Source organism: Pogonomyrmex barbatus, unplaced genomic scaffold (genome assembly GCF_055798465.1).
Source record: "Pogonomyrmex barbatus isolate J1 unplaced genomic scaffold, ASM5579846v1 scaffold11, whole genome shotgun sequence".
NCBI classification, from domain to species: domain Eukaryota; kingdom Metazoa; phylum Arthropoda; class Insecta; order Hymenoptera; family Formicidae; genus Pogonomyrmex; species Pogonomyrmex barbatus.
The window spans coordinates 1,458,445-1,481,430 of record NW_028297107.1 but is presented as its reverse complement, the minus strand read 5'-3'; the positions used below and the strand labels follow the sequence as shown (position 1 = coordinate 1,481,430).

Genomic DNA, 22,986 nt, shown 5'->3' with positions numbered 1-22,986 from the left:
TTCACTGAAATCACCCGTTTTAAACTCGACCCACTCGTGCCAGACTGCTTGAACATTTGCCAAAAATTATTCGAAGCTTCAGATCTTTGGATCTTCTCGTATTTTCCATCGAGCTGTTATCTCTCACCGCAAATCCATCGCTTCGTCGTAAATCGACTTGTGCGAAATTGTACAGGGCGTAAAGAAGCACTCGGACGCGAAAGAACCAATAGAAGAGGCATCGCGTCCAAAGGTTCCCGAAACCCATGATAATTCCGAAATAATGAAGATCGCCAAAGAACTTGCCACTCCCTGCGATTCTCCTCAGCCCGACACATCATTGCGAAACGTCGACGAGTCGGATGTACGTCAGATGTATGGGGATAATGGAACATTCTTCCGGAAATTAAGTGCCACGCCGATCCACCCGACCGGTATGCTATCTCTCTCTTTAAAGGATTGTCTCCGTTTTTAAGGTTCCCCAGAGCGATAATGCGCCTAATCCGAGCTACCGATCTCTTCCGAGTTGTAATTATTCATTTTCGCAAATTAGGGCGATCTAAAGGAGATGTTATCGGAGAATGCATTGTCTGAATTATAGGAACGTGAAACGGGACCATATTGCGATGATTATATGCCGCGAACATTGGAAAGATCTTTTTTTCAATAGCAAATTATACTACGCGGATGATTCACGTGTAATAAAAGGAGATGGCAATTTTTATTCCGCTCTAATAGCGTCGTCATTTTTATAAGGGGGACGAAAAAATATCTAAACTGTTCAATCTCTTAGCGTGTGTCTCGTGACGATAAGCTACTTCCACTTTGAAGTACTTGCTACGCTTCTAAGAAGTCTTAAGTTTTATTACGTTCCTTATTACGGTTCCACCCGCTTAACGTCGCCGTCGCTCTAAAGAATATTTCGTGCTTCTCTGTCAGGTTCCCGTGAATCGATAAGCTTCTCCTTTAGATTCGCTCGATCATTCCGAGATCAGAGTCGGCTTTTATCGAGACTCAATAACGCGGGCTGAATTCTTTATCCTTTTTATTATTCTCGTTTATTGCAAACGTGCTAAAAAGTATCGCGACTTTCTCTCTCCGCGGACCTTTCGATTCTTCATGTGGTTACCACCAACCGCATCGTTAAAAGGGTTTCTTCTTCAGCAGCCACCTGTCTACTTTTACGATCTCACCCCGATCGATGTGATATAACATTTTTATTTTCATTCGTTCGATCTATTACGTATAGAGAGTGATGTCACCACGAAATATAAAATTAACAATCGTTTTCTTTCTCACCGAATACATATTTTTCCTATAAATTCTAAAAATATTTAGAAAATGAAACAAATACTTTATTTAAAACAAAATCAGAGAAATATTACGGACGTTGAACTAGATATTATATAGCGACAACTTACAACTTTTAGATTTGAATTCGTCTGGAAAGAACCGATCCAGCTCGAAAATTTCGCAGAGTAAGACATACTCGAGTAAGGTTTACGAAGAATCAAGATCGTCGAGTGTGATAGATCGCAAAACGGAGAAACCAGTAGGCTCTAACGTGATCGTATCTAACACCGACGTCTCGGACAATAGCGTGACTGTGTCGGTGATTTGCCCTGAAAGAACTCCCGAGCTTTTCTGCAGGAATCAGCCGAAAAGAAAACGCGAGGGCGACGCGTCGCTAGATAGATTCTCTTTTCAAAGCAGCGTTTCCGCCGCCTCAGGTGAAAGAATTCAATTTCATTTCCGCACTTTTCAATTTTCCTCGCCAGGTATATTATGCGTTAAGTTAACGCCGTATAATAATAACTGCTGCTGCTCTTGTTCCCGTTTTATTTTTGATATTGATCGTTAACGAAATTCTTCGTTTAATTATATTTATGCAACGCGATGAAATTCAAAATAGCATTTTATCTAGGGAAGAGAAATATCAGCGTTATTTCTTGCTTCAATAAATACGTCCGCGCGATACTCGTATAAAAATGTCGCAAGAAGGAAAGTCGAAATTGCAGACAAATCGCTGGCGTGTCACGGTGACAAAAAATTTCATCTCTCCGTTCAACCACCAGCTGCATCGTCGAGCAAGAAGTGCAGGGACGACGACGATCAGTCCATTTTCCCGGCCACTGCAGGTGTGGCGAAAGGATGCTGCTTCTTGCTGCAACCCCGACAGACTGATAATCACGATGAGGTAATTAGTAACCGAAGGAACGCAATTGAGGCACGCCGGAAATTGGAGTCAGCGAGGGAAGAATCCATTCTGCCATCAAAATTCACGTCGCGCAGCAAAGTTTCGTGCCCCGTATCAGCGAGGACGATCCCTATAACGACCGAGGAAGATGACTTCGCGAAAAGAGATTCCGCTGTCTCTGCTATCCAGGCCACGGTTCGGGAGTCGACGTGCCACAAAGAAAGATCCGAAGAGCCGAATGTCGGCGGGAGTACAACGCAATCGCGAAATCAATGGGACGAGCCCGACGAAACGGCGAACGGCGCTGCGAGATCGCGTATTCCAAATGCGCGATTATGGAATCGGGATGCGGCTGGTTCAGTTCAATCGGAACTGCGGGACGAACTGAGTTACCGTTTGATGCTGCACCGACTGGAAGTACGCGATTCCCCGGTATGCGGGAGAGGGATTCTCGGCGACTACAGAGAACGATTATGTTGCAGACCGAGGAGAAGCGGCTGAAAGTGAAAATCGCTGAGATGGCTATACAGGAGATTCGATTCAGGATCCGGGCTCTGAACGAGGACATTCGACGCGCGGACGAGCTGCACGAGTTGCATCTGGCACTTGCGACGGCTCAAGCGGTAAGCCGAGTCGAATCGCGAACACGATAGTGTTCGAAAGCACATTCACCGGAAATACTGTCATCCGCAGTCAATGCTTCTATTATTATTATTTTTTTTTTATTTCTTTTATTTTTTTTTTCATTACATGTGTTCGTTATATCATCCAATTTTTCGAGAGAAATATATAAAAATATAATATAAAGTTTTTCTGTCTAGTGAACATAAATATTGTATTGTCTGCAGGAAAATTATTTTTTATAGAAATATATGTTTTTATAGAGTCTTGTAACAATCGCAAAAGATATTTTGGTGAAGGTATGAAAGAAATCAAAATATTAATATTTTTCGTGCATAACTTAAAAGTTATATATATATATATATTCTACACATAATTAAAAAAAATAATACAACAGAGTTTTATTCTTTTATCAGCAGGATACTCGAGGACTGCATAATAAAGTTTAAGGATTACATAATTCAAGTGGAAGGAACATCAGCTGGAAAAGTTATACGGAAAGAATAGGCATTGAAAAAATATGAAAAGACAGCTGTGTGTGCTTGAAGTTATTTTTATTAATCGCCATCATATCGCATGTCATCATTTAGAAAAAACGCATGGGACCATACAAAATAACAATGCGCTTAGATTTTTGTGGTAACCGAGCAACGTCTCGAGGTCGCGTTATTTGTTGCGTTCGCTCTCTGCTTCTGTATATTTTCTTCTTCTTTTTTTATTTACTTTTTATCTGTCGCAAGATCAGAGCAAGTGCAACCATTTCAACGGATCGTCGATCGTACAACAAACTACGGAACAATAATTTTATATCACCTAACAAGACGCCTTTCGCTCCATCAGCACCATACTTCATCCCTTATCGCTTAACTGAGCCTTTTCTTTCCCCCTCATTAGACTTTCCGTCATCTCGCTCCTTCTCCATTTTCTTCGCTCCGTACTTAGTATTTTTCCTCGTATTTAGTGATTGTTAATAATTATCACAGAAAGTTCGTAAAACAATGATGTTGACGTTTATTAAGTGTACGTGTCGTGTTCCTTCTTCCGTGTGCACGGAATAGATACGATGTTCAAGTATATATATGTGTATATGTACGTGTGTGTGTGTGTGTGTGTGTGTGTGTGTATGTGTGGTGTGGTGTGGTGTGGTGTGGTGTGTGTGGTATGGTGTGATGTGGTGTGTGTGTGTGTGTGTGTGTGTGTGTGTGTGTGTGTGTGTGTGTGTGTGTGTGTGTGTGTGTGTGTGTGTGCGTGCATATATGTATTTATGTCTCTCGAGAATGTATATTATGCATTTAGACGGAAAAGTTTCGCACGTTGCTGCAAATATAGTAACAGTAGTTAGCGTTAAAGTACGTATACTAGCGGTAATAGTAGCGGTACAAGTAGCGATAAGTATAACGGTACACATTAGAGTAGCCTTCGTGCATCTCGCAGCGCTTACGAATAATAATACCTTATTATAGTATAGAGAATATACCTTTTCCCTTTATTTAACGTTATCGAAAAGTTATTCTCTTTTCGAGATCGCCGGTGCATAGAACCAAGTGAGAGAAATAGAGAAAGAGTGAGAGAAAAATAGAGAGAGAGAGAGAGAGAGAGAGAGAGAGAGAGAGAGAGAGAAGGTAATTGTGGAGAGAAATGTCGGAAAAAACTCACGCTTATCCCAGTACGTGTCTCTGTTCAATTCCATTGCAATTCCGTTATACCCTTCGTCTCCCAAAGCGCTTGTCCTCGGAAGAGATTACCGAAGGAAACATATGAATAATTCACGATATTGACCATCGTATTTACACTTTGTAACTTTGCGATATATAGTCGAAGTAGTATATTTAATATAGAGATGGTTAACTTAAGAGATTCGTTCCACACATTGAAATTTGGAATTAATACACATAGGTTGTCTCAAAACTATTATTTTTTTCCACTTACGATTTCTTTCACTGTTGTAATTCTCAGGGATATATAGTTAAATGACATTTTCTTTATTCGAAATGTTTTAATATTCAATATTAAACATCTTTTATTAAAAATGTATAGATTAATTTAATTAAAAATGAGATTTTACCAATGACTTGCGTTGGATATTAATTTAAAAATCATTTTATTTCTTTTAATTCTTAAAAGAATCCCTTGAAAAGAACGACTAATGGTATTCTCACTGAGAAAAGATCGATTCAAGAATGGTCAAAGAATTCGTTAAAATAGGAGGAACGACAACAGTTCTGGGCATTCTACATAATCGCGTAGGACACTGTTGTTACGTCAACCTTCTATAATTCACAGTGAAGTAACATTCTAACAGCTATTTTCACGCTACCGCGATAGATATACCGGTTCGTATACCTTTGTGAAATAACTAATCTTCCCGGAGAAGTAATATAGTCAGAGTAACTCAATAACAATTGGAAAATGGGTTACAGCTTAACAAAAAGAGCTTAAGCTTCACAATCCTTCTCGAGGCATGTAAAAGCTGCAACATATTTATCTGTCGCTATTAATAAAAATACCAAAGGCGAACGCGAAGGCCGGAAATACAAAATGTAGATCATGGAAATTCTTCATCACGGAGTCTAGCCATAGCTGCGTTGAAACGATCGAATCACCATAAATGTGCCGTTTCCGCGGAGCGTTGAAAACACAGGTGGAATTCGCGAATGGCGTTCGTGGGATCGCGATAAAAATTCCGAATCTCGGTGCCACAGGCGCGACAGGAGCGCAATTCCGCAGTTGGACGGCAGGTTCGCGGATGCGACGAATCGTTCGACAGCTTTATTCTCGAAAGCGCGCCTTTTGTCTACGGCAGCGTGTCTCAAAATCTTTGTCGCAAATTAGAGACGGAGATCCATGCTCCGATTACGGTGCGGATATCTTCGAGAAAGCCATCTGTAAAACAATTAATTTCTCGTTTTTCACCGTAATATGAACGAAATTAAATTGAATATTAAATCCGTTACTGAGGCAGCGGCTTTAAATTAATTATCGTAATGCGCTTCGAGAGATGCGAGCCGATTGCCGCGCTGCATTATATACGCGATAAACGGTTACAGGTACGAATGCGACGTTGAGACTTGTTTGCTGAATTAAATTTGCATTGAAAACGCTTATTTTACAGCCATTAGCGCTATCGAAATGGAATTGAGTCGACCCAGCGGTTAAAATTATGTTAAATCGTAAAGAATAAACTGCGCAACGATGCAACAGATATTCTATCGCGCTGATCTCGCTCGAATAAATATGCAAGCCCGCTAACGAATACAAATGGAATAATTATCCCCGACTGATAGTTACATAATGACCCCTGGCGTAGGGGGGAGGGAAGGGAGAGAGGATTCGCCGCGATTACTTTTCGCGCTCGGCGTTTTTTTCACTTCCGTCATTTCACGCTCGTGCCTGTTAATCGCTAATTAGCAATGCCAATGACGCCTGATAGGATGGACGTACGCGAAAAGACGCGCCGCCGAGATGAACTGTAGAAGAAAATGGAGAAACATCGCCTGGAACAGGCACTTTGGACTTTTTGATTTCCCTTCGTGCTCTTTTTTTCAGCACTTTTCATCGCGCGCCATTTACCTTCTCTGTCCCACCCGCCCTTCTTTCCTTTCGCAAATTACGAGAGACCTGCAGCTCGTACAAAGCATTCACTACGAGAATTTTATTTAACACGAAAAGCATCTAGGAATTTCACTAGGCGAGAGATTCGGCTCTTACATTTATGCTTCCCGTTGAAAATTGTAAAAATTGCTTAAGACGATTTTTTTTTCTTTTTTACTTAATAACTCCTTATACGAAGTTAAACTTAACTCGATACACACACACACACACCGCTCGTTCGCGCGCGTCTTCCCTCTTTCCTCTCGCACTTTTCTGCTCTCCGCATTAACCTTGGATAAGAGCACGCCCGGCAAAGTTAACTCACTGCGCCAGGGTAGAGAAACAGTTTCAAAGCCGGCGTTTATAAGAAAATAATCAGCGGGCCACGCGGGGGTGCCCGCGGATATTGGAAAAGCTAAGCTTGCTAAAGCCGATGGATTATTTCTTTTCTCATTAAACGTTTCTAAAATTTCTCTTTCCCTCTCTGTCATGGCGCATGGTTACCTCTGCTGGCGCAATCTCTCTTCTCCCATCTGACACGTCGACTGCTAAAATCGATCGCGCGAAACGCCGGCGATAAAAATCCCAGCGAAAATCGCGAGAATGCGCCCTTATCCCGGGCCAGGGCAAGTGACAACGATAATTCTTCCGATTCTTGCGACTTTTGACGCAATGATGCTCTGCAGATGCGGTCGAAGCGAAATTCGTATAGAAAAATAGAACTTTTGATCGCCGCGATCGATAACTCGATAGAAATGAAGAACTGTGGAAAGGGGTTCTCTCTCTCTTTCTCCGATGAAGTAATTGTCGCGGAAGATCATCGTTGGCACTTTACCTCGACCACCTCGTACGTCACGCCCGGAATAGTGATTCATCCCCCTCGCACGTCGCCGAGCCGTACGAGTATGTGCGCCATCCGCAACTTGCAGGACTGAGTTGCACCGACAATCTGATTTAATTAACTTCAGGTCAGGTTGAGTCATTATCTTCAACTGGATTATAACCACCCCTACTTATGCGAGTCCTTTGATAAATTTGGAGATTGCACTTGATTAACGCTGATGAAATCAAAGTTACAACGAGGTAAGTTTTAGAAACGCAAATAAGTAACGAGGCATTCATTTTCCAACTAATCCCAACTGCGCTTTATCTCTAAGTAGACTTTAATTCGCGACGCGAGTTGCCAAAGTACTTATTAGGGAGTGCCAAAAATACAAAATTCTCCAACTTCATCAGGACGCACGCTTCTGAAATATATATACGGCGGGGAGTTCGCGGGAAGATAGGAACGCGCGGACAGAGAGGAAAACGTTAAAGTCTCTACGTTAATTGATGTTGGTGCAACCAGCTCTTAACGCTCGACGGCGATTAAAAACCTCCGCCACGATCTAACAATGTGTTCCACGATTATTGCTAAGGTTCAAGTGATATCCAGGCCGCGTTCGCGGTGCAGATTTTAAACGCGGTTGCATCCATTTCTTCGGGACAGGTCGGAGTGAGCGGAACCGGGCTATCAGCGCCCGCGTTTGCACTTTACTTTTCCCCGTCAGGAAACATCGAGTAACTCCCCGTCGCGTAAAAGTCGAAAAGTTCCTCATTCCGACTTGTCAGATCCAGGACACGGTTCGAGGCATGCTACAAAATGATGTTTCACGTTCCGCAACGAGCAACGTCCACAATTCCGCGGGGCGGGCATGCACGCAAAAGTTATACATAATCGAGAATGTCATAAAGTCTAAAGTACGTGGAGTATAGAGTGTTACCAGCAAAAATGTATCTATCTTACGGTAGTAACGGTGATAGTAGCGTGAAATCGAGCTTTTTAAAGTACCTTACCTTAGTAACGCAGAGGTATAAAAATAATGAGCTGACGATTCGTCCGGAATTCCCCGTGCGAGTAACTTTCAAAGTAAGAGACTGAAAAATGCACAAGTAAGTCAAGCGACCGTGACAAAGTTGTGTCGTTTAAGCCGCAAGTTATTTCTCTAGATACTATTTTCTTATGGCGCTACTAATGATGATAACAGTAATATATTTCTCGAATATATGTCTACATGTACGAACGATGAAGAACATTCCTTCCAGGCGAATTATTTTTTTGCTGCACAAGCCAAACATTGCGCACGCGATGCAATGTTTATTTATGTTTTAGCACTTTGTATAAATATAATATATCTCGTTAGAATTTCTCACGCAAAAATTAATTAATTAATTCATAATATTTAGTATTTCAATTTATTCTACATTTTTTGTTATTTATTCCATAAAATTATAATCCTTTATAATTTTATATGATATATGCCGTATATGATATTTGCGTTAATCTGAATATTGTGCTAAATCGTAATAAAAAAAGCTGGAATTTTCGATAACTATATAACGACTACTAGGATAACTACTAGGTTGGAAACGAGAAATAATACCAAGTTTTTCATGTTTTCGATGACATCCGAAGTCCTCGGATAAATCTTCGCGACGTGGCTCCGGGATGTAGGTAAATTTGCTCTCCGGTGTAAAATACGCGTCATGAAATAGTCATTATTTAAACGGGAATCGCAGTTCTAATGAGCAGCGCGCGTGCACGACACGTGTTGATCTTTGCTTGAAATGTTTATACTCGCATTAGGGGGAACTACTAGCGCTCTCGAGGCGATTCTCATGTGCCAACATTGCGGATGAATTCCCATTGTTGTTTAAGGTTGATTAAATGCCAGGTCGCGCGTGACAATTAGAACAGCTCCATGAGTTCCGCAGCTTCGAGTCTAACATTAAAGCTTCTTCCGGCAGCGATTCGTTTTCTTGCGTGTTTCACCAGTATCGTGGCGTTTCGCCAACATTTGCGCGACTTTATGTCTCGTCAGCGAACGGAGGTGGTCTGTTGCACGAACAACTTTTTCCGTCTCTCCGCGTGCTGCCGCTCGAAAAACTAGTTTTTCAAGCTACTATTATTGCCTTTTAAACAAACTGTTCTTCTTGCTTTTATAAATATTGCCTCTCGTCGTTTTGCATCGCAAGGAGAAACGCGCGTCGGCGGAGAGTGGCAGGAACGTATTAGTTTCATCGGTTTTGCGGTCGCGCATCCGTCGGACAGATGACGGTCCAGACATAAATGTGAAAAGTAATATGATAGATATCGAGGCATTATTTCGCATGTGATACTTGCTAGAAATTTACTTGTTTACGCGCGTTCCAAATATTGAGGGAAGTTGATAGCCGCAGGCACTTCGCGAGCTCCTTGATGCGGGCACGATTTGGAGCGGAACTCTGACACCGCCGCAAAGTTCGTAACATCGCGAAAGTTAGCGAAGCAATTCTCTCAATTGAACGGGTATCGGGAGCGCGGGTCTGAATGCCCTTTACTCCGATACGGAATTCCTATCTGAGTATCGCCCGGTATCGCCAAGATGTAAGCGTTATTTCGTGAAAGCGTCACATCGAAATATTCTCCGAGTCGAGATACAATAAAACTGATAAACTTACACGCGATTATTAGCGATTGTCCGTGCCGGTTTTACCGATTTAACTTCCGTGCGATTTGCAATCGAGAATGCGAAACTCGCATTCGAATCGAATGAAAGGAAGGACAATTTGCCGGGAAACTTTTACTTAAAACCCTTATAAGACGCTCCAAGTTTCGCGGCGGCGATCTGCTTACGTAAAATCCTGATCGACGCAAACATGACAAATAAATCTTTGAGAGACGGACGCGAGTTTAACGGCGACATCGTCCTGAAAACTACTTTGCTTTTTCCAATTATGCTGAAAGTCAACAAGTCGATGTTATTGAAACGGCGAGTTCGTTTATTTCAAACTTTAATCACTTATTTTTATTATACTGCAAATTAATAGAAGCATTGAGCTCTCTATACACACACACACACACACACACACACACACACACACACACACGTACGCACACATATAGTACAATGCTTCTATTAATTTGTACTATAATAAAAATAAGTGATTAAAATTTGATGATTTTATATATATAAATAAAATATAAATATATAATTTATATATATATATATATATATATATAAATATATATAAATTTATATATATATATATATTTAAAATCAAATTTATATATATATAAATTGCTTGTAATTCTCTTTTAATATTTTCTTAATTCTTCATGTTTGACATGATTAAGATCGTTATACGTTTTCGAGGACTCTTAAATCTGTATATCTTACGACATAAAATATCCCCCTTAAAACGATGTGTCATAATCCCTGACCCGTGAATTATGTAAACGAGTATCGCGGCCAATAGTCACAATCGAATGCGGCGAATTCCCGTTTTCGGAGAACTGGATTGCAGGTAATAACGTTAATGCCACTCCTCGCCAATGTTATCTCTATCACCGTGGCGCTACTACAGTTTGATCTCGGGTAGAAAGAAAAAAAAAAGGAGGGGAAGAAAAAAATATTATTACCCGGGAAGTTTGCCAATATCGAGTCATTCTGCAATGCTCGTCACGCGTGCAGAGAAAACGTCCGCGCCGTTTCATCGAGGCCGCAGACGTGTCTTTATGACCCTCCCGTTCGAGTCCGAGTGCACGAGGATCGTAAATATTTAACGTGGCTAAATAATGGGACACACCAATCCGTAACGAGTGATTGATATCACTCTGGCGTAACAATGCCGCGTGCGCGGGCGTCGTGCCCTCGCTACGCCGACGAATTTCGGGTATTGGCCCTTTCGCCGCCGATTAATTTCGGCCTCGGTTGCGCTGGAGGGATTGACACACCAAACGGTTTGAGAGGAATAGTTAATATTTGCTTATGAGTAGGTCGCGTCGACCGCGTCGCCGGATGCAAATTTAGCGGCCCAGCTTTGCGGCATATTGTTTGTCCAAATGTTTGGAAATCGTATAAATGGAGAGAATAAGACCATCATCTCTCTGAAGTATCGGTCGTGGAGATTCGAGAATTTACATGTATATATATATACATATATTATAATATGATAAATGAAAGTTAGAATCCTGAAAAGAATAATAAAAACGTTGTATAACGTAGATTCTTAAATATCTTTGAAACGGTCACGGGCGAATATGTCAAAGGCGTAATGACTTTTGAGTTTATCATGGGCGTAATTAATTGTCGCTCTTGGCTGCTGATGTATATGCAAACATTTATCCCGGAATTTTCCCTACGTCGTGCTATTGTTATCGCTGCGATTTTACTTTGCTTTACGTGAAACTCGAATCGCTAACCGCATCGCCGTTTGTTGTACGCGTTCAACGGTGCATCTCTAGATAAAGAAACGAGTGAGAAACAAGCGAGGAGTAAGGCAAGCGTAAAAAGAAAAATATCCTTGGTGGTACGGGATGGCGAAAAATGCCCGATGGTTTTACGAATGGAAATACGCGTAAGATAAAGGAAAGGATGAAGAATAGCTCAAATTTCAACCGGTTATAAATCTTGGTTCGCGGGAAAATCTGCGGCTGGTCAAAATTAACGGTGAAAGAGGGAAGGAAAGGGGAAAGAAAAATTCGTCGACTGCGTTACGGGGAAAACGAGTTTAACGAATCGATCGCCTGGCGAACCGAAGGCGCGGGCGCTTTGGCCATCGTTCAAGTTTTTATCCGGAAATAAACTTATCCACACGATCAGTTACTGAAATTCTAGCCACGTGAGAACTTAGGTGAGAACGGAAGAAGGAGGGATAAATCGTCGAGGTAGAAATGCGAAGCGGATGTCGAGGGCGCAAGCACGTGTGCCTTGAATTTATGGCGGGTCGACGGGCGAGGTGAGTTCCGCGTGGTTGAAAAATTAAGAAAAGGCGAGACGAGATGCAGATGCTTGTGACGTCGGGTGTCGCAAATTTGGCGGCGCGAGCAGGGGGATGGGGCGACACTGCGCCGTGACACGGAGATAAAGACTGCAGAAATATGGACGCGGATGGTTCTCGTTACTTCGTAATTTTAAGTACCTGAATGTACACGCTCGTCTTTCACGGCAGGGCTGAAATACGTCGGACGTTTTTGAAAGATGCTAGGCGAGCGACAAATCGTGACGTGCTCCGTTTCGCGAAGAATTTCGATAAATTCCTATTTTATTTCGCTATTTTTTTTCCGCTAAAAGGGATTGCTGTGCATAGGGTAAAGTGGTATTTATCGCGATACGAAGCCGTTTTAGGCGAGCCGTTTCGTAAAGAAGGGGATGAGAACGCGTTGTATTGAAATATACGAAAGATGTATCGAGGATCGTGCGGTGGCGTTAATGCAGCGTTCGAAAAAAGCGACAAATCCAGAAGATTCATGGAGTTTCATTGTATTGTATTTCGCATACGTTTGATACCCATGTGCGAAATGAATAATGGTTTCTTAAATCACCCGAGATAATAGAGCATCAAGCGATGATTTATGTCGCGAACTTACAACGCCAAGTACATCTTGTGGAATTAACATTGTCTATCATATCGGACGTCCATTTCGTAATATCTCGGATTTTATTACGCGTCAAATTTCTTTCCGAGCTCTAGTTTTGCGCCATCTCCAGTGCGTGAAACTTTTGTCGCCCTGCTACAAACGTATGCGAACGCACATTATTTAGAACAATAACGTGCGCTTCGCAGAGTTGCATTTACATCTCTAGAATCATATTCCGAGCTTGCGAATTTTTGCTGCCGGTTACACGACATTTTTCTCGCACGGACTCATTCTTATGTATGTAGGTTGAAATTCGTATCTTTTTTCGCTTTAGAGCCACCCAATCGGAGAATAGATGGCAGATAGAAAGCGATAGAAAGAGGTACGGCGCTGTTTTGAAAATTCAATAGCACCGTGAATTCTAGCTTTCCAAAAGGGCGACCTTTCTTCATTCACCCTCGCAAACTTATCTCTTTTACCTCTGCGTTAAAATTCTCCGCTGCGGCGAAATCATTCGAGGGCGAGTAAATTCATTTGAAAAAAATTCGCTCGTTAACGCGATTGCATTCGTATTTATTTTACTCTTCTTTTTCGTCGCTAAAATAAATGAATTTTTCATTTTTGTGTTTTCGCGATTTTAATTACTGCACCGTTTCCATACCGCTCGATTCAGCGGTATAAAGCTGCACAGTGACCACGTTCCCGAAGAAGAAAAGGAAGCTTAGCAGACGGTTGTCCTGAAGCTGATCCACCAAAACTTTATTTTTACGCGCCGCTATGCACTTTCGGCGGCAACGGCTACATATTGCATGACGGCACTGGACCAAGTGCCTATGCATTTTTCATAAGTCATCGGACGATCCTTTACTCCGGAGTTTATTTAACTTGCCGCTATCTCTGTCCGAGCTCCGGTGTTTGTCCTCCCGAGATATTTTCCCAATTTCCTCGGCGACAACGACAACTGTTCGCTCCCGTGTAAACGTCGGTTTATTCTTCAAAACCTCTCCGTGAGAGGTCACGAACCACGTGGCAAGATTTATGATCGCGCTTCCCGTGGTCCTCCTCATTGTCGAGAGGAATCCATCCTCCCACGATCCCGTATCCCATAAGAAACGCCATCGATATAGTCAACCGACCTCCTCTCCCCTCCCCGTCCCGCTCTCGGTATCGCGCCCCTTCTTCTCTCCTCGTGATTCTCGCACTTTCCCCAGCACTTCCTTTTGTTCTCCGCATAAGCTCGTCGGCCGCATTTGTACGTCGGCCGTATCCCGCGGAATGCGGAACGGATCGATCGGGAAGACATGGCGCGTCTCTACTCTATCCACCTCTACTTGCCACTCGACTCCCTTTAATCGTCCTTGACGCTCTCGCTCTGTCGCGGACTGGATTTTCCCCGCTCTTATCCAACGACCATCTGACGCTCTCCTTAATATCGGAGAATAGGAGATCCGAAATTCCGATAAATCCGTGTACCAATAATGCCACGTCGTCGGCGGTCGTCCCCGGTAACTAAATCCAAGTCGCTATCGCATTTCGCTCCTCGTCTCGCTTTATTGTCTCCGCAACACGCCGCATCATTACAGAACATCACTCGCGTCAATCAAGTCGAATTTTCGACGTGAATCATATCCTCTCGTCCCCGTCTTAATCGCATCTGCCGCGACGTGTGAAGATCGCCCCGGGCGCGGGGACCTTTGCCTCTTTTAACTTAATCACACTTGACGCTCGCTTTATTTCAATCTGATATTCCTCTCTCTCTCTCTCTCTCTTCCGCTTTTCGTATCTTTAATTCCGCTTTAATATTCGATGGAAGTTTTACGATGATGATTAATTGATCGCCATTATGCAAAAAATGTAGATTACCGTGTTCTTTCCGTCCCTTTTTCACGTAAGTTCATTCAATTTTTAGGCAAAAATGACCTGTTCCAAATGACGCCAGGTACCTTTTTCTTTATTGATCGTTAGCTTTATTCCACTCGAATCATCTTGAATATGAAGATTTAGGTCGTTGAAGTTTGAAAGCGTCAAGAGCGTCGATGATTGCGATTGAAAAGATTATGATTAAAAAGTGGATCCAGGGATAACAATACAAGAGATTCACGAAGCAGATGCAACTTTGCTCATTAATATTCGACGATCGCTTGCCATTACGGTACTCAGCATTTAGTAAGCTCTTCTATTATTTTCGTTAGCCCCATTTTCTTTTAGAATGTTGTTCGCGTAACTTCTGCTGGATATTCTATTATAGGAGTCAATAATAATATAACCTTTTCTATTACAATTAAGAAAAAAATATGTATGTACGTTCATATTCTTTCTCAAATATCTCTCGCGCCTTTCTTCGATTCTATAATCCGGCGAAGATTACATTGATAATACGTGTATTGCAGTTGGCAAATTGTATTGCCGATCGCTTCATCGTGTAAGTGACGTAAAACGCTTATTAATATCGAAAAGCAGATTGCCATTATTCATCTCTCACCTGTGCTCAGTCATCGTCCCCGTCAGTATCTCCGAATTTTTGCCACGCCGTCTGATGCTGCGTTACGCAAGATTATCCGATACTCTCATGACGATGCCGCCATTCGTTAAGAAATCACACGCAAATGACGCCGTGTCCGGCGTTAAATAGACGATGCAATTTTGTTAGTAGCACGCAACGCTCGTTAGTACTCGATGCTGCTGCTTTTTGACATTTGAAAATGAATAATTTGCAATATTTCTAGGCGGTAGCATTACATCAAGTAACGTTACATAAAATCCGTGTTAATATTTACGTTCGACGATTGAATTTGCAATGACGAACGAATTTATTTTTTAGAGCCGCATCGTGTAAAAAAAAAAAAAAAAGAAAAGGATAATAATTGAATTATACTGTTATTATTGCGCTATTCATCGTTGTGAAATTTGCACGTCTCTCCCGATTCTTTTCGCGTTGTTGAAATACATACGAGCTCATTGTGACTCCGTGGAATTTTTGTTTGTAGTTGCACTCGTTACGCAACGTCGCACACAATGCACGATCAGTCCGCATTTGAATGCTTATTCCAGTTGCAATTTCCCTACTATCCACCCTCCTACCTCCATTCTTCCTCCCTTTTTCCTAATGTGAAGCAGCTCTGCAGTAAACGGAAATAACCCCGGAGAGCCTCGTTAAAATTCGGGCTACGTACTCGTGTCCAGTGTATTCGAATTTTATTCGTTATCCATATTACCATGACGTTACTTTGCCAACGGAAAAACGAGGCAGGGTGGAAGAGCAACGTGATAAAAAAAAAGAAAAACTGCTCTCGAGGCGAGAGAATGACCCGACAGGAAATCTCTCCCCGTAATTTATATATATCTTCATCGTTCGTATTAACAATTCATTTCTATCCAAGTTTTGCACGCTCTCTAGCTAAAAATGTAATCTGCCACGTTTCCTTGAAAGCTATACGATCTCTCCTCGAACGCTATACATCTATTGTTATATTAGCACCGAGATTCTCGAAATTGAATCGTTAACGAAGGGGAGGAGGGATCGATTCACCAACGGGGAACGAGAACCGATCTTCTCCGAAAGCGAGAGATATAAGTATAGAGAGATAGAAATAGAGAGACGGAGAAAGAGAGAGAGAGAGAGAGAGAGTAGAAAAGAAGTAACAGAGACTAACTAACTCTTCGACGAGAAGTCTTTCCGCAAAAATATTCGCAAATTCTCAACATCTCCGACGCCTTTTATACTCACATTATTGCCCATCTATTATACGTGCATGCCAAACCGCGTGGATGTGGACTTGCCTTTTCTCACAGAAAATCTTTTCTCATCTGCCGATTATCGAGACGAGCGGCTCGCTCAGCTCGCGCCGACAATTACAATAATGACGACGCCGTGGAGGCTCCCGATTTCGATGGTTCGCATGCCGCTCATGATGAAAATCGAGGTTACTCGCCGCCCAGGGAGAGCGCCTGAACGATCCTCGGATCGGCCTTGCTACCCTCCCGGAATTCCTCGAGCGTGAGCTTGTCGTCGTGATTCTTGTCCATCTGGTCGAAGATTTTGTCGACCCTCTTCTGCGGTGTATTCTCGTCCTCGGCTTGCGGCTGCTGCCCCTGGAACATCCGTCCGCTCTTCAGAATTTCGCTGATCATGATTGAGAGAGAGAGAGAGAGAGAGAGAGAGAGAGAGAGAGAGAGAGAGAGAGAGAGAGAGAGAGAGAGACTTCCAAATTATCGTTTCTACCTTTATGGAAAACTAAAATATCTCTCTTATTACGAGATAGATCTTCAAATTAGAAAAAGAAATTACTAAAAGATTACTCCTTAGAAAACGTCAATTTATTAGCAAATTTATTTACAAACGTGATACCACTCGTGCAGACAATTTAATTCCCATTATTATGAAATTTTATCGTCATTACAAGAGCGGAGAGCGATACGAGAGATTTCACTATTCATTATTACTTTATTGCCGCAAATCCGTCGCTGATAGTGCCATGGTGGTTTACGATATCACGAGATCACTGACTTTTAATGCATTCGTTTGCCCTCACGGGTTTTAATTGAAATCAATTGATCCGCTAATTCTCTATATATATCTACATTGTGATCCGGTTTTATCGGTTGCTTTCAATCGTATTACGCAGCTCGATCGGGTTTATTGTTTCAAAGTCGACTATCAAAGTTTCCGCGCGCCTTTGTCGGCAGCGATGTATGTTTATGAATTACCCATGTATAAGCCCTGCGGATATGCATATAATATGTCACTATATTTCTCTTTGAAATTAATATTAACGAGACTTCAAAGTGATTAATGGCGAACCGTTGTCGCGAGACGGATTTGTCACGTCGAATTTTACGTTAAAATTTCCATCGGCACGCGATATCCGTATAAAAACAACTCTATAAAGCGTGGAGGTATTTTACCAGATCCTTCAAGAGGACTTCGTTACACATTTTGAGAGTTTTTCGCGTCTTAGTAAAAGTAACGTGGTTTTCGTGGAAAGTCTGGACTTTAAAGTGTGTAATCACGAACGTGCACGACTGTTCATATCATCGATAATTTAATTAGCGTTAGCGGAAGGAATTGCGGTTTGCCAGCTAGTGCATATTCTCTGCGTACTTTAATAAACGTTATCTGAGATAAAAAAAAAATTAGGGCCGTATTTATAATTGCGTTTCTTTAATAAAGTATTTGATTGAAAATGATCCTAGAGAATAGTAATACATAAGTAATAGATAAGTAATTAACAAATCCATCTTGAAAATAAATTTAATTATTTGTAATTGCGAATTTATAATCGTGATTTGAGTGAGAAACTTAAGTAAAAAGAAACTTATGCTAATAGAGTCTAAATTTTTATTTCTAATTTAATAGTCGATTTCAAAAAGAGATATGATTGGATAAGAGATTATGTTTAAATAATTCTAATAATTTAAATATTCAGCTAAAAAGCTGCGCAATTATTCACATAGACAAAATAATTTGAATTCAACATTAATATCAAGTTTACACTTGAAAATTATAGAAAATTATCCTTTATTTTAAATTTTTTATTTAATAGTGATATTTTTGCATTGCATACCAATTAGTAAGTGATTTATGATCCTTTAAAATTAAGTTTTTATAACAGCATATATGCAATTTAATATAATAAAAACAATCTATTAGAAGAATTAAATTTATCTTTATTTTAATCAAAATGTATTTATGAAAATTATATAATTTGACGTTATCTTTCTCTAATTTTTACGTTTCAACAATAAAATTGTACGATTTTAATAAATTAATAAAAAGGTATGAAATTAAATTATCATTTTTGCAATAATTTAAATCATCTAATTTAAATTATTATTAAAATCATAATCATAATTTTTTATATATTAAATTTTTATAATTTCATTTTTTTGAAAATATGGATAAAAAAGTAATAATGATAAATTAATTTATCATTATTTGTATACGAACAATTATAAAAAAATTTTCTAATGTAAATTAAATAAAATGCTAATTAAAGTCTTTATTATTTTACTAAATAATGTAAAAATGTATTATTAAAACTCTGATTAATATTAAAACTCTAATTATTATTTTAAAATTCTATTGTTAAAATCCTAGAGCTATTATTATAAAGATATATAATACATTAAAAATAGAAGATTTAGTGTTTAATTATTTATGAAAATGAAAATTATTGATTGTTTCTAGCATTTATGATTATTATCAATAATAATACACTAATTCTATTTAAGTGTAACATAAAAGGATGCATTTTTGTTAATGTAATGACATTTAATTAATTTGACGAAGAATTTTATATATGAGATTTTTTCATAAAGATTGTATTGATTTATGAATATATTAGAATTTAGCATAAAGTGTATTTATTTGTTTCTTAATCCTCCTATTTATCAAAAATTGTCCCGTTTATATTCAACTTTTAAATAACATAATTATATTCCTGGCTTACATTTAATCTATTTATATGTCTTTTAATATTTATTTTATAAATTAAAAATTTTATTATGTAAATCTATTCTCACAAATATAATTAGACTTTTATCTAAGAGAAATTTATTTTTTAAACACTTAAAAAAAATTTAATCGATTAAGTGGAGAAAATTGTAATAAAAATATATACCAGAAGAGTAATGGTATATTACTCCATTACTCTGATTAGAGAAATTCATATTTCATTGCGTGATATAATAATTTATTAATAAATCCTGTAATTTGATGTATAAATATTAAAATTCAGGTTGATTTATAGTTCTATATTCATAAATGAAACTTGCGTTAGTAAAATTGATTACTGCCATTATGATAAGCAATTGTTCAAAATATCGAAATTGCTTAAATATTATTAATAGAACAAATTATTTATTTGTTTAAACTGAATCAGTGAAAAATTCTGTAATTAGGATGTAATAACAAAGATTTTTGTAAGTACGTAACTTATTTGATACAATACGTAAATATTTTTACACAATATGGTTGTATGTTTAAAATTCACGAGAAGATTGAGTCCCAAAAATGATTACAGAAATGCATGTAAAAAGAATCAATTTTGTGATTCGCGTTTCCATTATTTTATAACAGAAAATAATAATAAACGCAATAGTATTTTCTCTTCTTACCATTACTCATTTCAATTTATGCTTTTAATATGTGTATGTACAATTATCTTTTTCTATTTTTCTCGTTCATATTTTTTTTATGTCAAAATATATTATATCATCGTTCATGTAACGTAACGATCTGTCTCACTATTAACTATGACGCATTTTGTCGATTTAAACTGAATTCTTCGTATATTCCAGTGATGTGACGTAATTTTAACTATCGAATATCGTCCATCTCAAAAACTGAGAAATTATGTTTATTTTGTTTCTTCTAAACATGGCAAAAATAATTCTTTTTGTATCACCCTTTTCTATCACAAAATATGCAAGACATTTGCAGTTTTTGCATAAATCTTTGCAAAGGAGAACAAAAAGAATTAACAAAATAACATGCATTATTAATAAATATCAAATTTTTCACTTTTTTTAAAGAACTGATATTTCCAAATAGATAGTTTGTACTTTTTATGTCTGAGGTACACTTGTGAATCGCGAATAAATCAAAATAATAATATTACTTGAAAATTTCAAGTTGATATAATTTATAATTCTTAAAATATTAATGCAAGTAATGCATTTGAGAAAAATATATTTAAAGTTTTGGTACAATTTTTTGGTACAACCATTATTATATCCACAGTATTTAAAAATTAATTATATTTCAGAAGTAGGTTTTTAAATTTATATTTTTTTAGTATTCTTAATAATGTGTCAGAAAGTTAAATGTATGAGTGTGTTATCTTCATTTAAGATATATACATATAAAATATGTATTTGTAAACAAACAAATATTATTTCCTCAAATGATAACAACAAAAGAACATAAATACGTTTAAAATTTACAATTAGATAACAAAATGAAATTTGGTAGCGTTTATTTTGTACCCATGCCCCGTCGCTCAATATTATCAACTATGATTTTTGTAATTTTTAAAATTCCAATGTATATTTTATAATTAGACGTAGAGATTCTTTCAATATTTATAAAAAATGCCATAAAAAATTGATTTTTTTAACTTTACAATTTTCTTAAAGAAATATTGTATCTGACATGAACGTATATATAAAATTAGCAATTAACTTACGCACCAATGAATATTATTTATACTGATTTTCATATATAGCGTTGATTTTATCTTAATTTTTACCTCACAATAGATACAGGTTGATATATCAATTAAAGCAATGTGTAAAATGACATGCGATGATAAAATAACATTCTCGAATAATCGAAGCGTGACAAACTCCTAATAAGCAACACTTTCATAGCATCAAATTTCGCGTACGTATAAATAATTGTTTCGCTTTTCGTCTATGTGTTTTCATTTTATCTCTAACAAAAATATGGCACGCCCATGTTTTAAAATATAAAGCCGTTATTCTATGCATCTTGGTTGATATTTGAGGTAAAATTTATGAGTACGCGGTTATAAATACGGGCTTTAAAGTTTCGTTACGTAGCCGTCACACCCGACGAAAGATTAAAGTAAGCGTTGCATAATATGAGGATGCATTGTAACTCAAAAGAAGCCGCGTACATCGCGCTTGTCAGGAGCAATTACAAGGAGAAGGTGATGTTATAGTTTGCGTTGCTAACGTCGCTTGTAGAATACCGCTCGGAAACTGCAAAAGAGGATTATAACTTCCGCCAGATTATATGTAACGCGCCCGTTCGGATAAAATATTGGCTTGATATTGAGCACGTTGCACATGGTGCATTACGATTGCACCGCAGTTAGCAAGTTGTTGAGCACAAGTACGAAAATCTTGCGCTATCGCGAACGACCTTGCACATAGACGTGAAATAAGCAAATATGAAATATGCGAGCATAAATAGGCGATAAAATAACAAAGAGAGATAGATTATCCCGTCTTCTTCTCGTCAGACTCTTAACTTCGAAACCTCGTAATTGTCGTTTAAATTTAGTATGTAATGTTAATGTCGTTGAACGAAGTCAATGGAACGGAAAAAGAGAGAGTTATGTTATTTTGAGAAAATTGGAATGGAATATAGACGATAATTGAAGGACGTGCTAGAAGCGAGAAAATCGAAAAGCGAGCAACGTTGAAATGTTTCACATCAAAGGCTCTCTCGCAGGCCAAGAAGTAATTTGAAAGGAGTGTACTTACAACCATCTGATATATCGCGTCGACTATATTGTACATCTCGTCCCTCGTGATGAAGCCGTCGTTGTCCACATCGTACAAACGGAAGGCCCCTGAAAAGAGACGAAAAAAAGCAGAGAAAAACGCGATTGACTTGTGTTACTGAAATTCCTTTTGAAAGAAGATACAAAATTCAAAGGTACGCTTTGTTCGGCTGAAAAACCGAGTATTTCTCGTTTCACACACGCTCTCACGCTTCTCTCGCGAGCTCGTAAGTTTTATCTCTTCGACGATATCCCATCCACAATCATGACATTCTCGGCGAAAGTAGTACGTTTCATTTTTCACTTTTGTTCAGATTGTGATCGTTCATCGATAACAGTTTTCTTGAGGAGAACAATCGGAAAAGTCCCGTCGTTTATCGTTTCACGTTGCGGCGATCGTCTTTCATTATCTTTCATAAATCGTCTCGAATTTTATATGTAACGATTACCGTATGTAAGTCTTTTGGAAACAAGACTTACAGACGACGCATTAATTCATCGCTTAAGCCACAACAATTTTTTTCATTTTAATATTAATTTAATATTATTCAATCTTTTTTCTCTCATTTGTCTTTTCTATTTTTTTTTTTAAATATAAAAGCAACTGACATCCCTTTCTCGTATCAATTTTAATTTTTTATGTAAATTTACTTAGCAATTAATTTTTTTCTCTTTTCTTAAAAAAGATAAATTGGACTATCTGATTGGATTTAATCGCTTCACGTGAATTAAGCAGAATTATTGACGATTGTTCGCAATGTACTTAACATAGATGAACGAGCAAAGTGCAAGACTCGCGAGAGAATTCATCAAAATTCGAGTAGATAAATTTTTCTAAGGAAATAAGAGGTGAAGCAAGACTCACAGTGAAGCTTTTCGTCCAGGTTTCCGCGCGACGTCACCGAGAGCGCTCTTATGAACTCCTCGAACTCTATCGTGCCGTCCTGAAACAACAGTCCGACGTA

The 22,986-nt window shown here is 38.7% G+C and overlaps 2 protein-coding genes across 3 annotated transcripts in view; one reads left to right on the top strand and one right to left on the bottom strand.

Annotated features, from left to right (window-relative positions):
* The first annotated feature begins 39 nt into the window (after positions 1-39).
* Positions 40-1,863, top strand: LOC148937695 (uncharacterized). The gene is made up of 2 exons (XM_089071171.1): positions 40-413; positions 1,410-1,863. Exons 1-2 carry the CDS (start codon positions 263-265, stop codon positions 1,838-1,840), a joined length of 582 nt encoding a protein of 193 aa, XP_088927297.1. The 5' UTR covers positions 40-262; the 3' UTR covers positions 1,841-1,863.
* Positions 1,864-3,334: 1,471 nt separating this feature from the next.
* LOC105426892 (frequenin-2) overlaps positions 3,335-22,986 on the bottom strand; it is a 48,402-nt gene continuing 28,750 nt past the window's right edge. For both annotated transcript variants that reach the window (XM_089071170.1, XM_089071169.1), the window contains exons 6-8: positions 22,887-22,965; positions 22,002-22,090; positions 3,335-16,862 (exon numbers count right to left, since the gene is read on the bottom strand). In XM_089071170.1, coding sequence (XP_088927296.1) covers positions 16,695-16,862; positions 22,002-22,090; positions 22,887-22,965 — 336 coding nt within the window. In that variant the 3' untranslated portion in view covers positions 3,335-16,694. The remainder of the gene's footprint in view (positions 16,863-22,001; positions 22,091-22,886; positions 22,966-22,986) is intronic.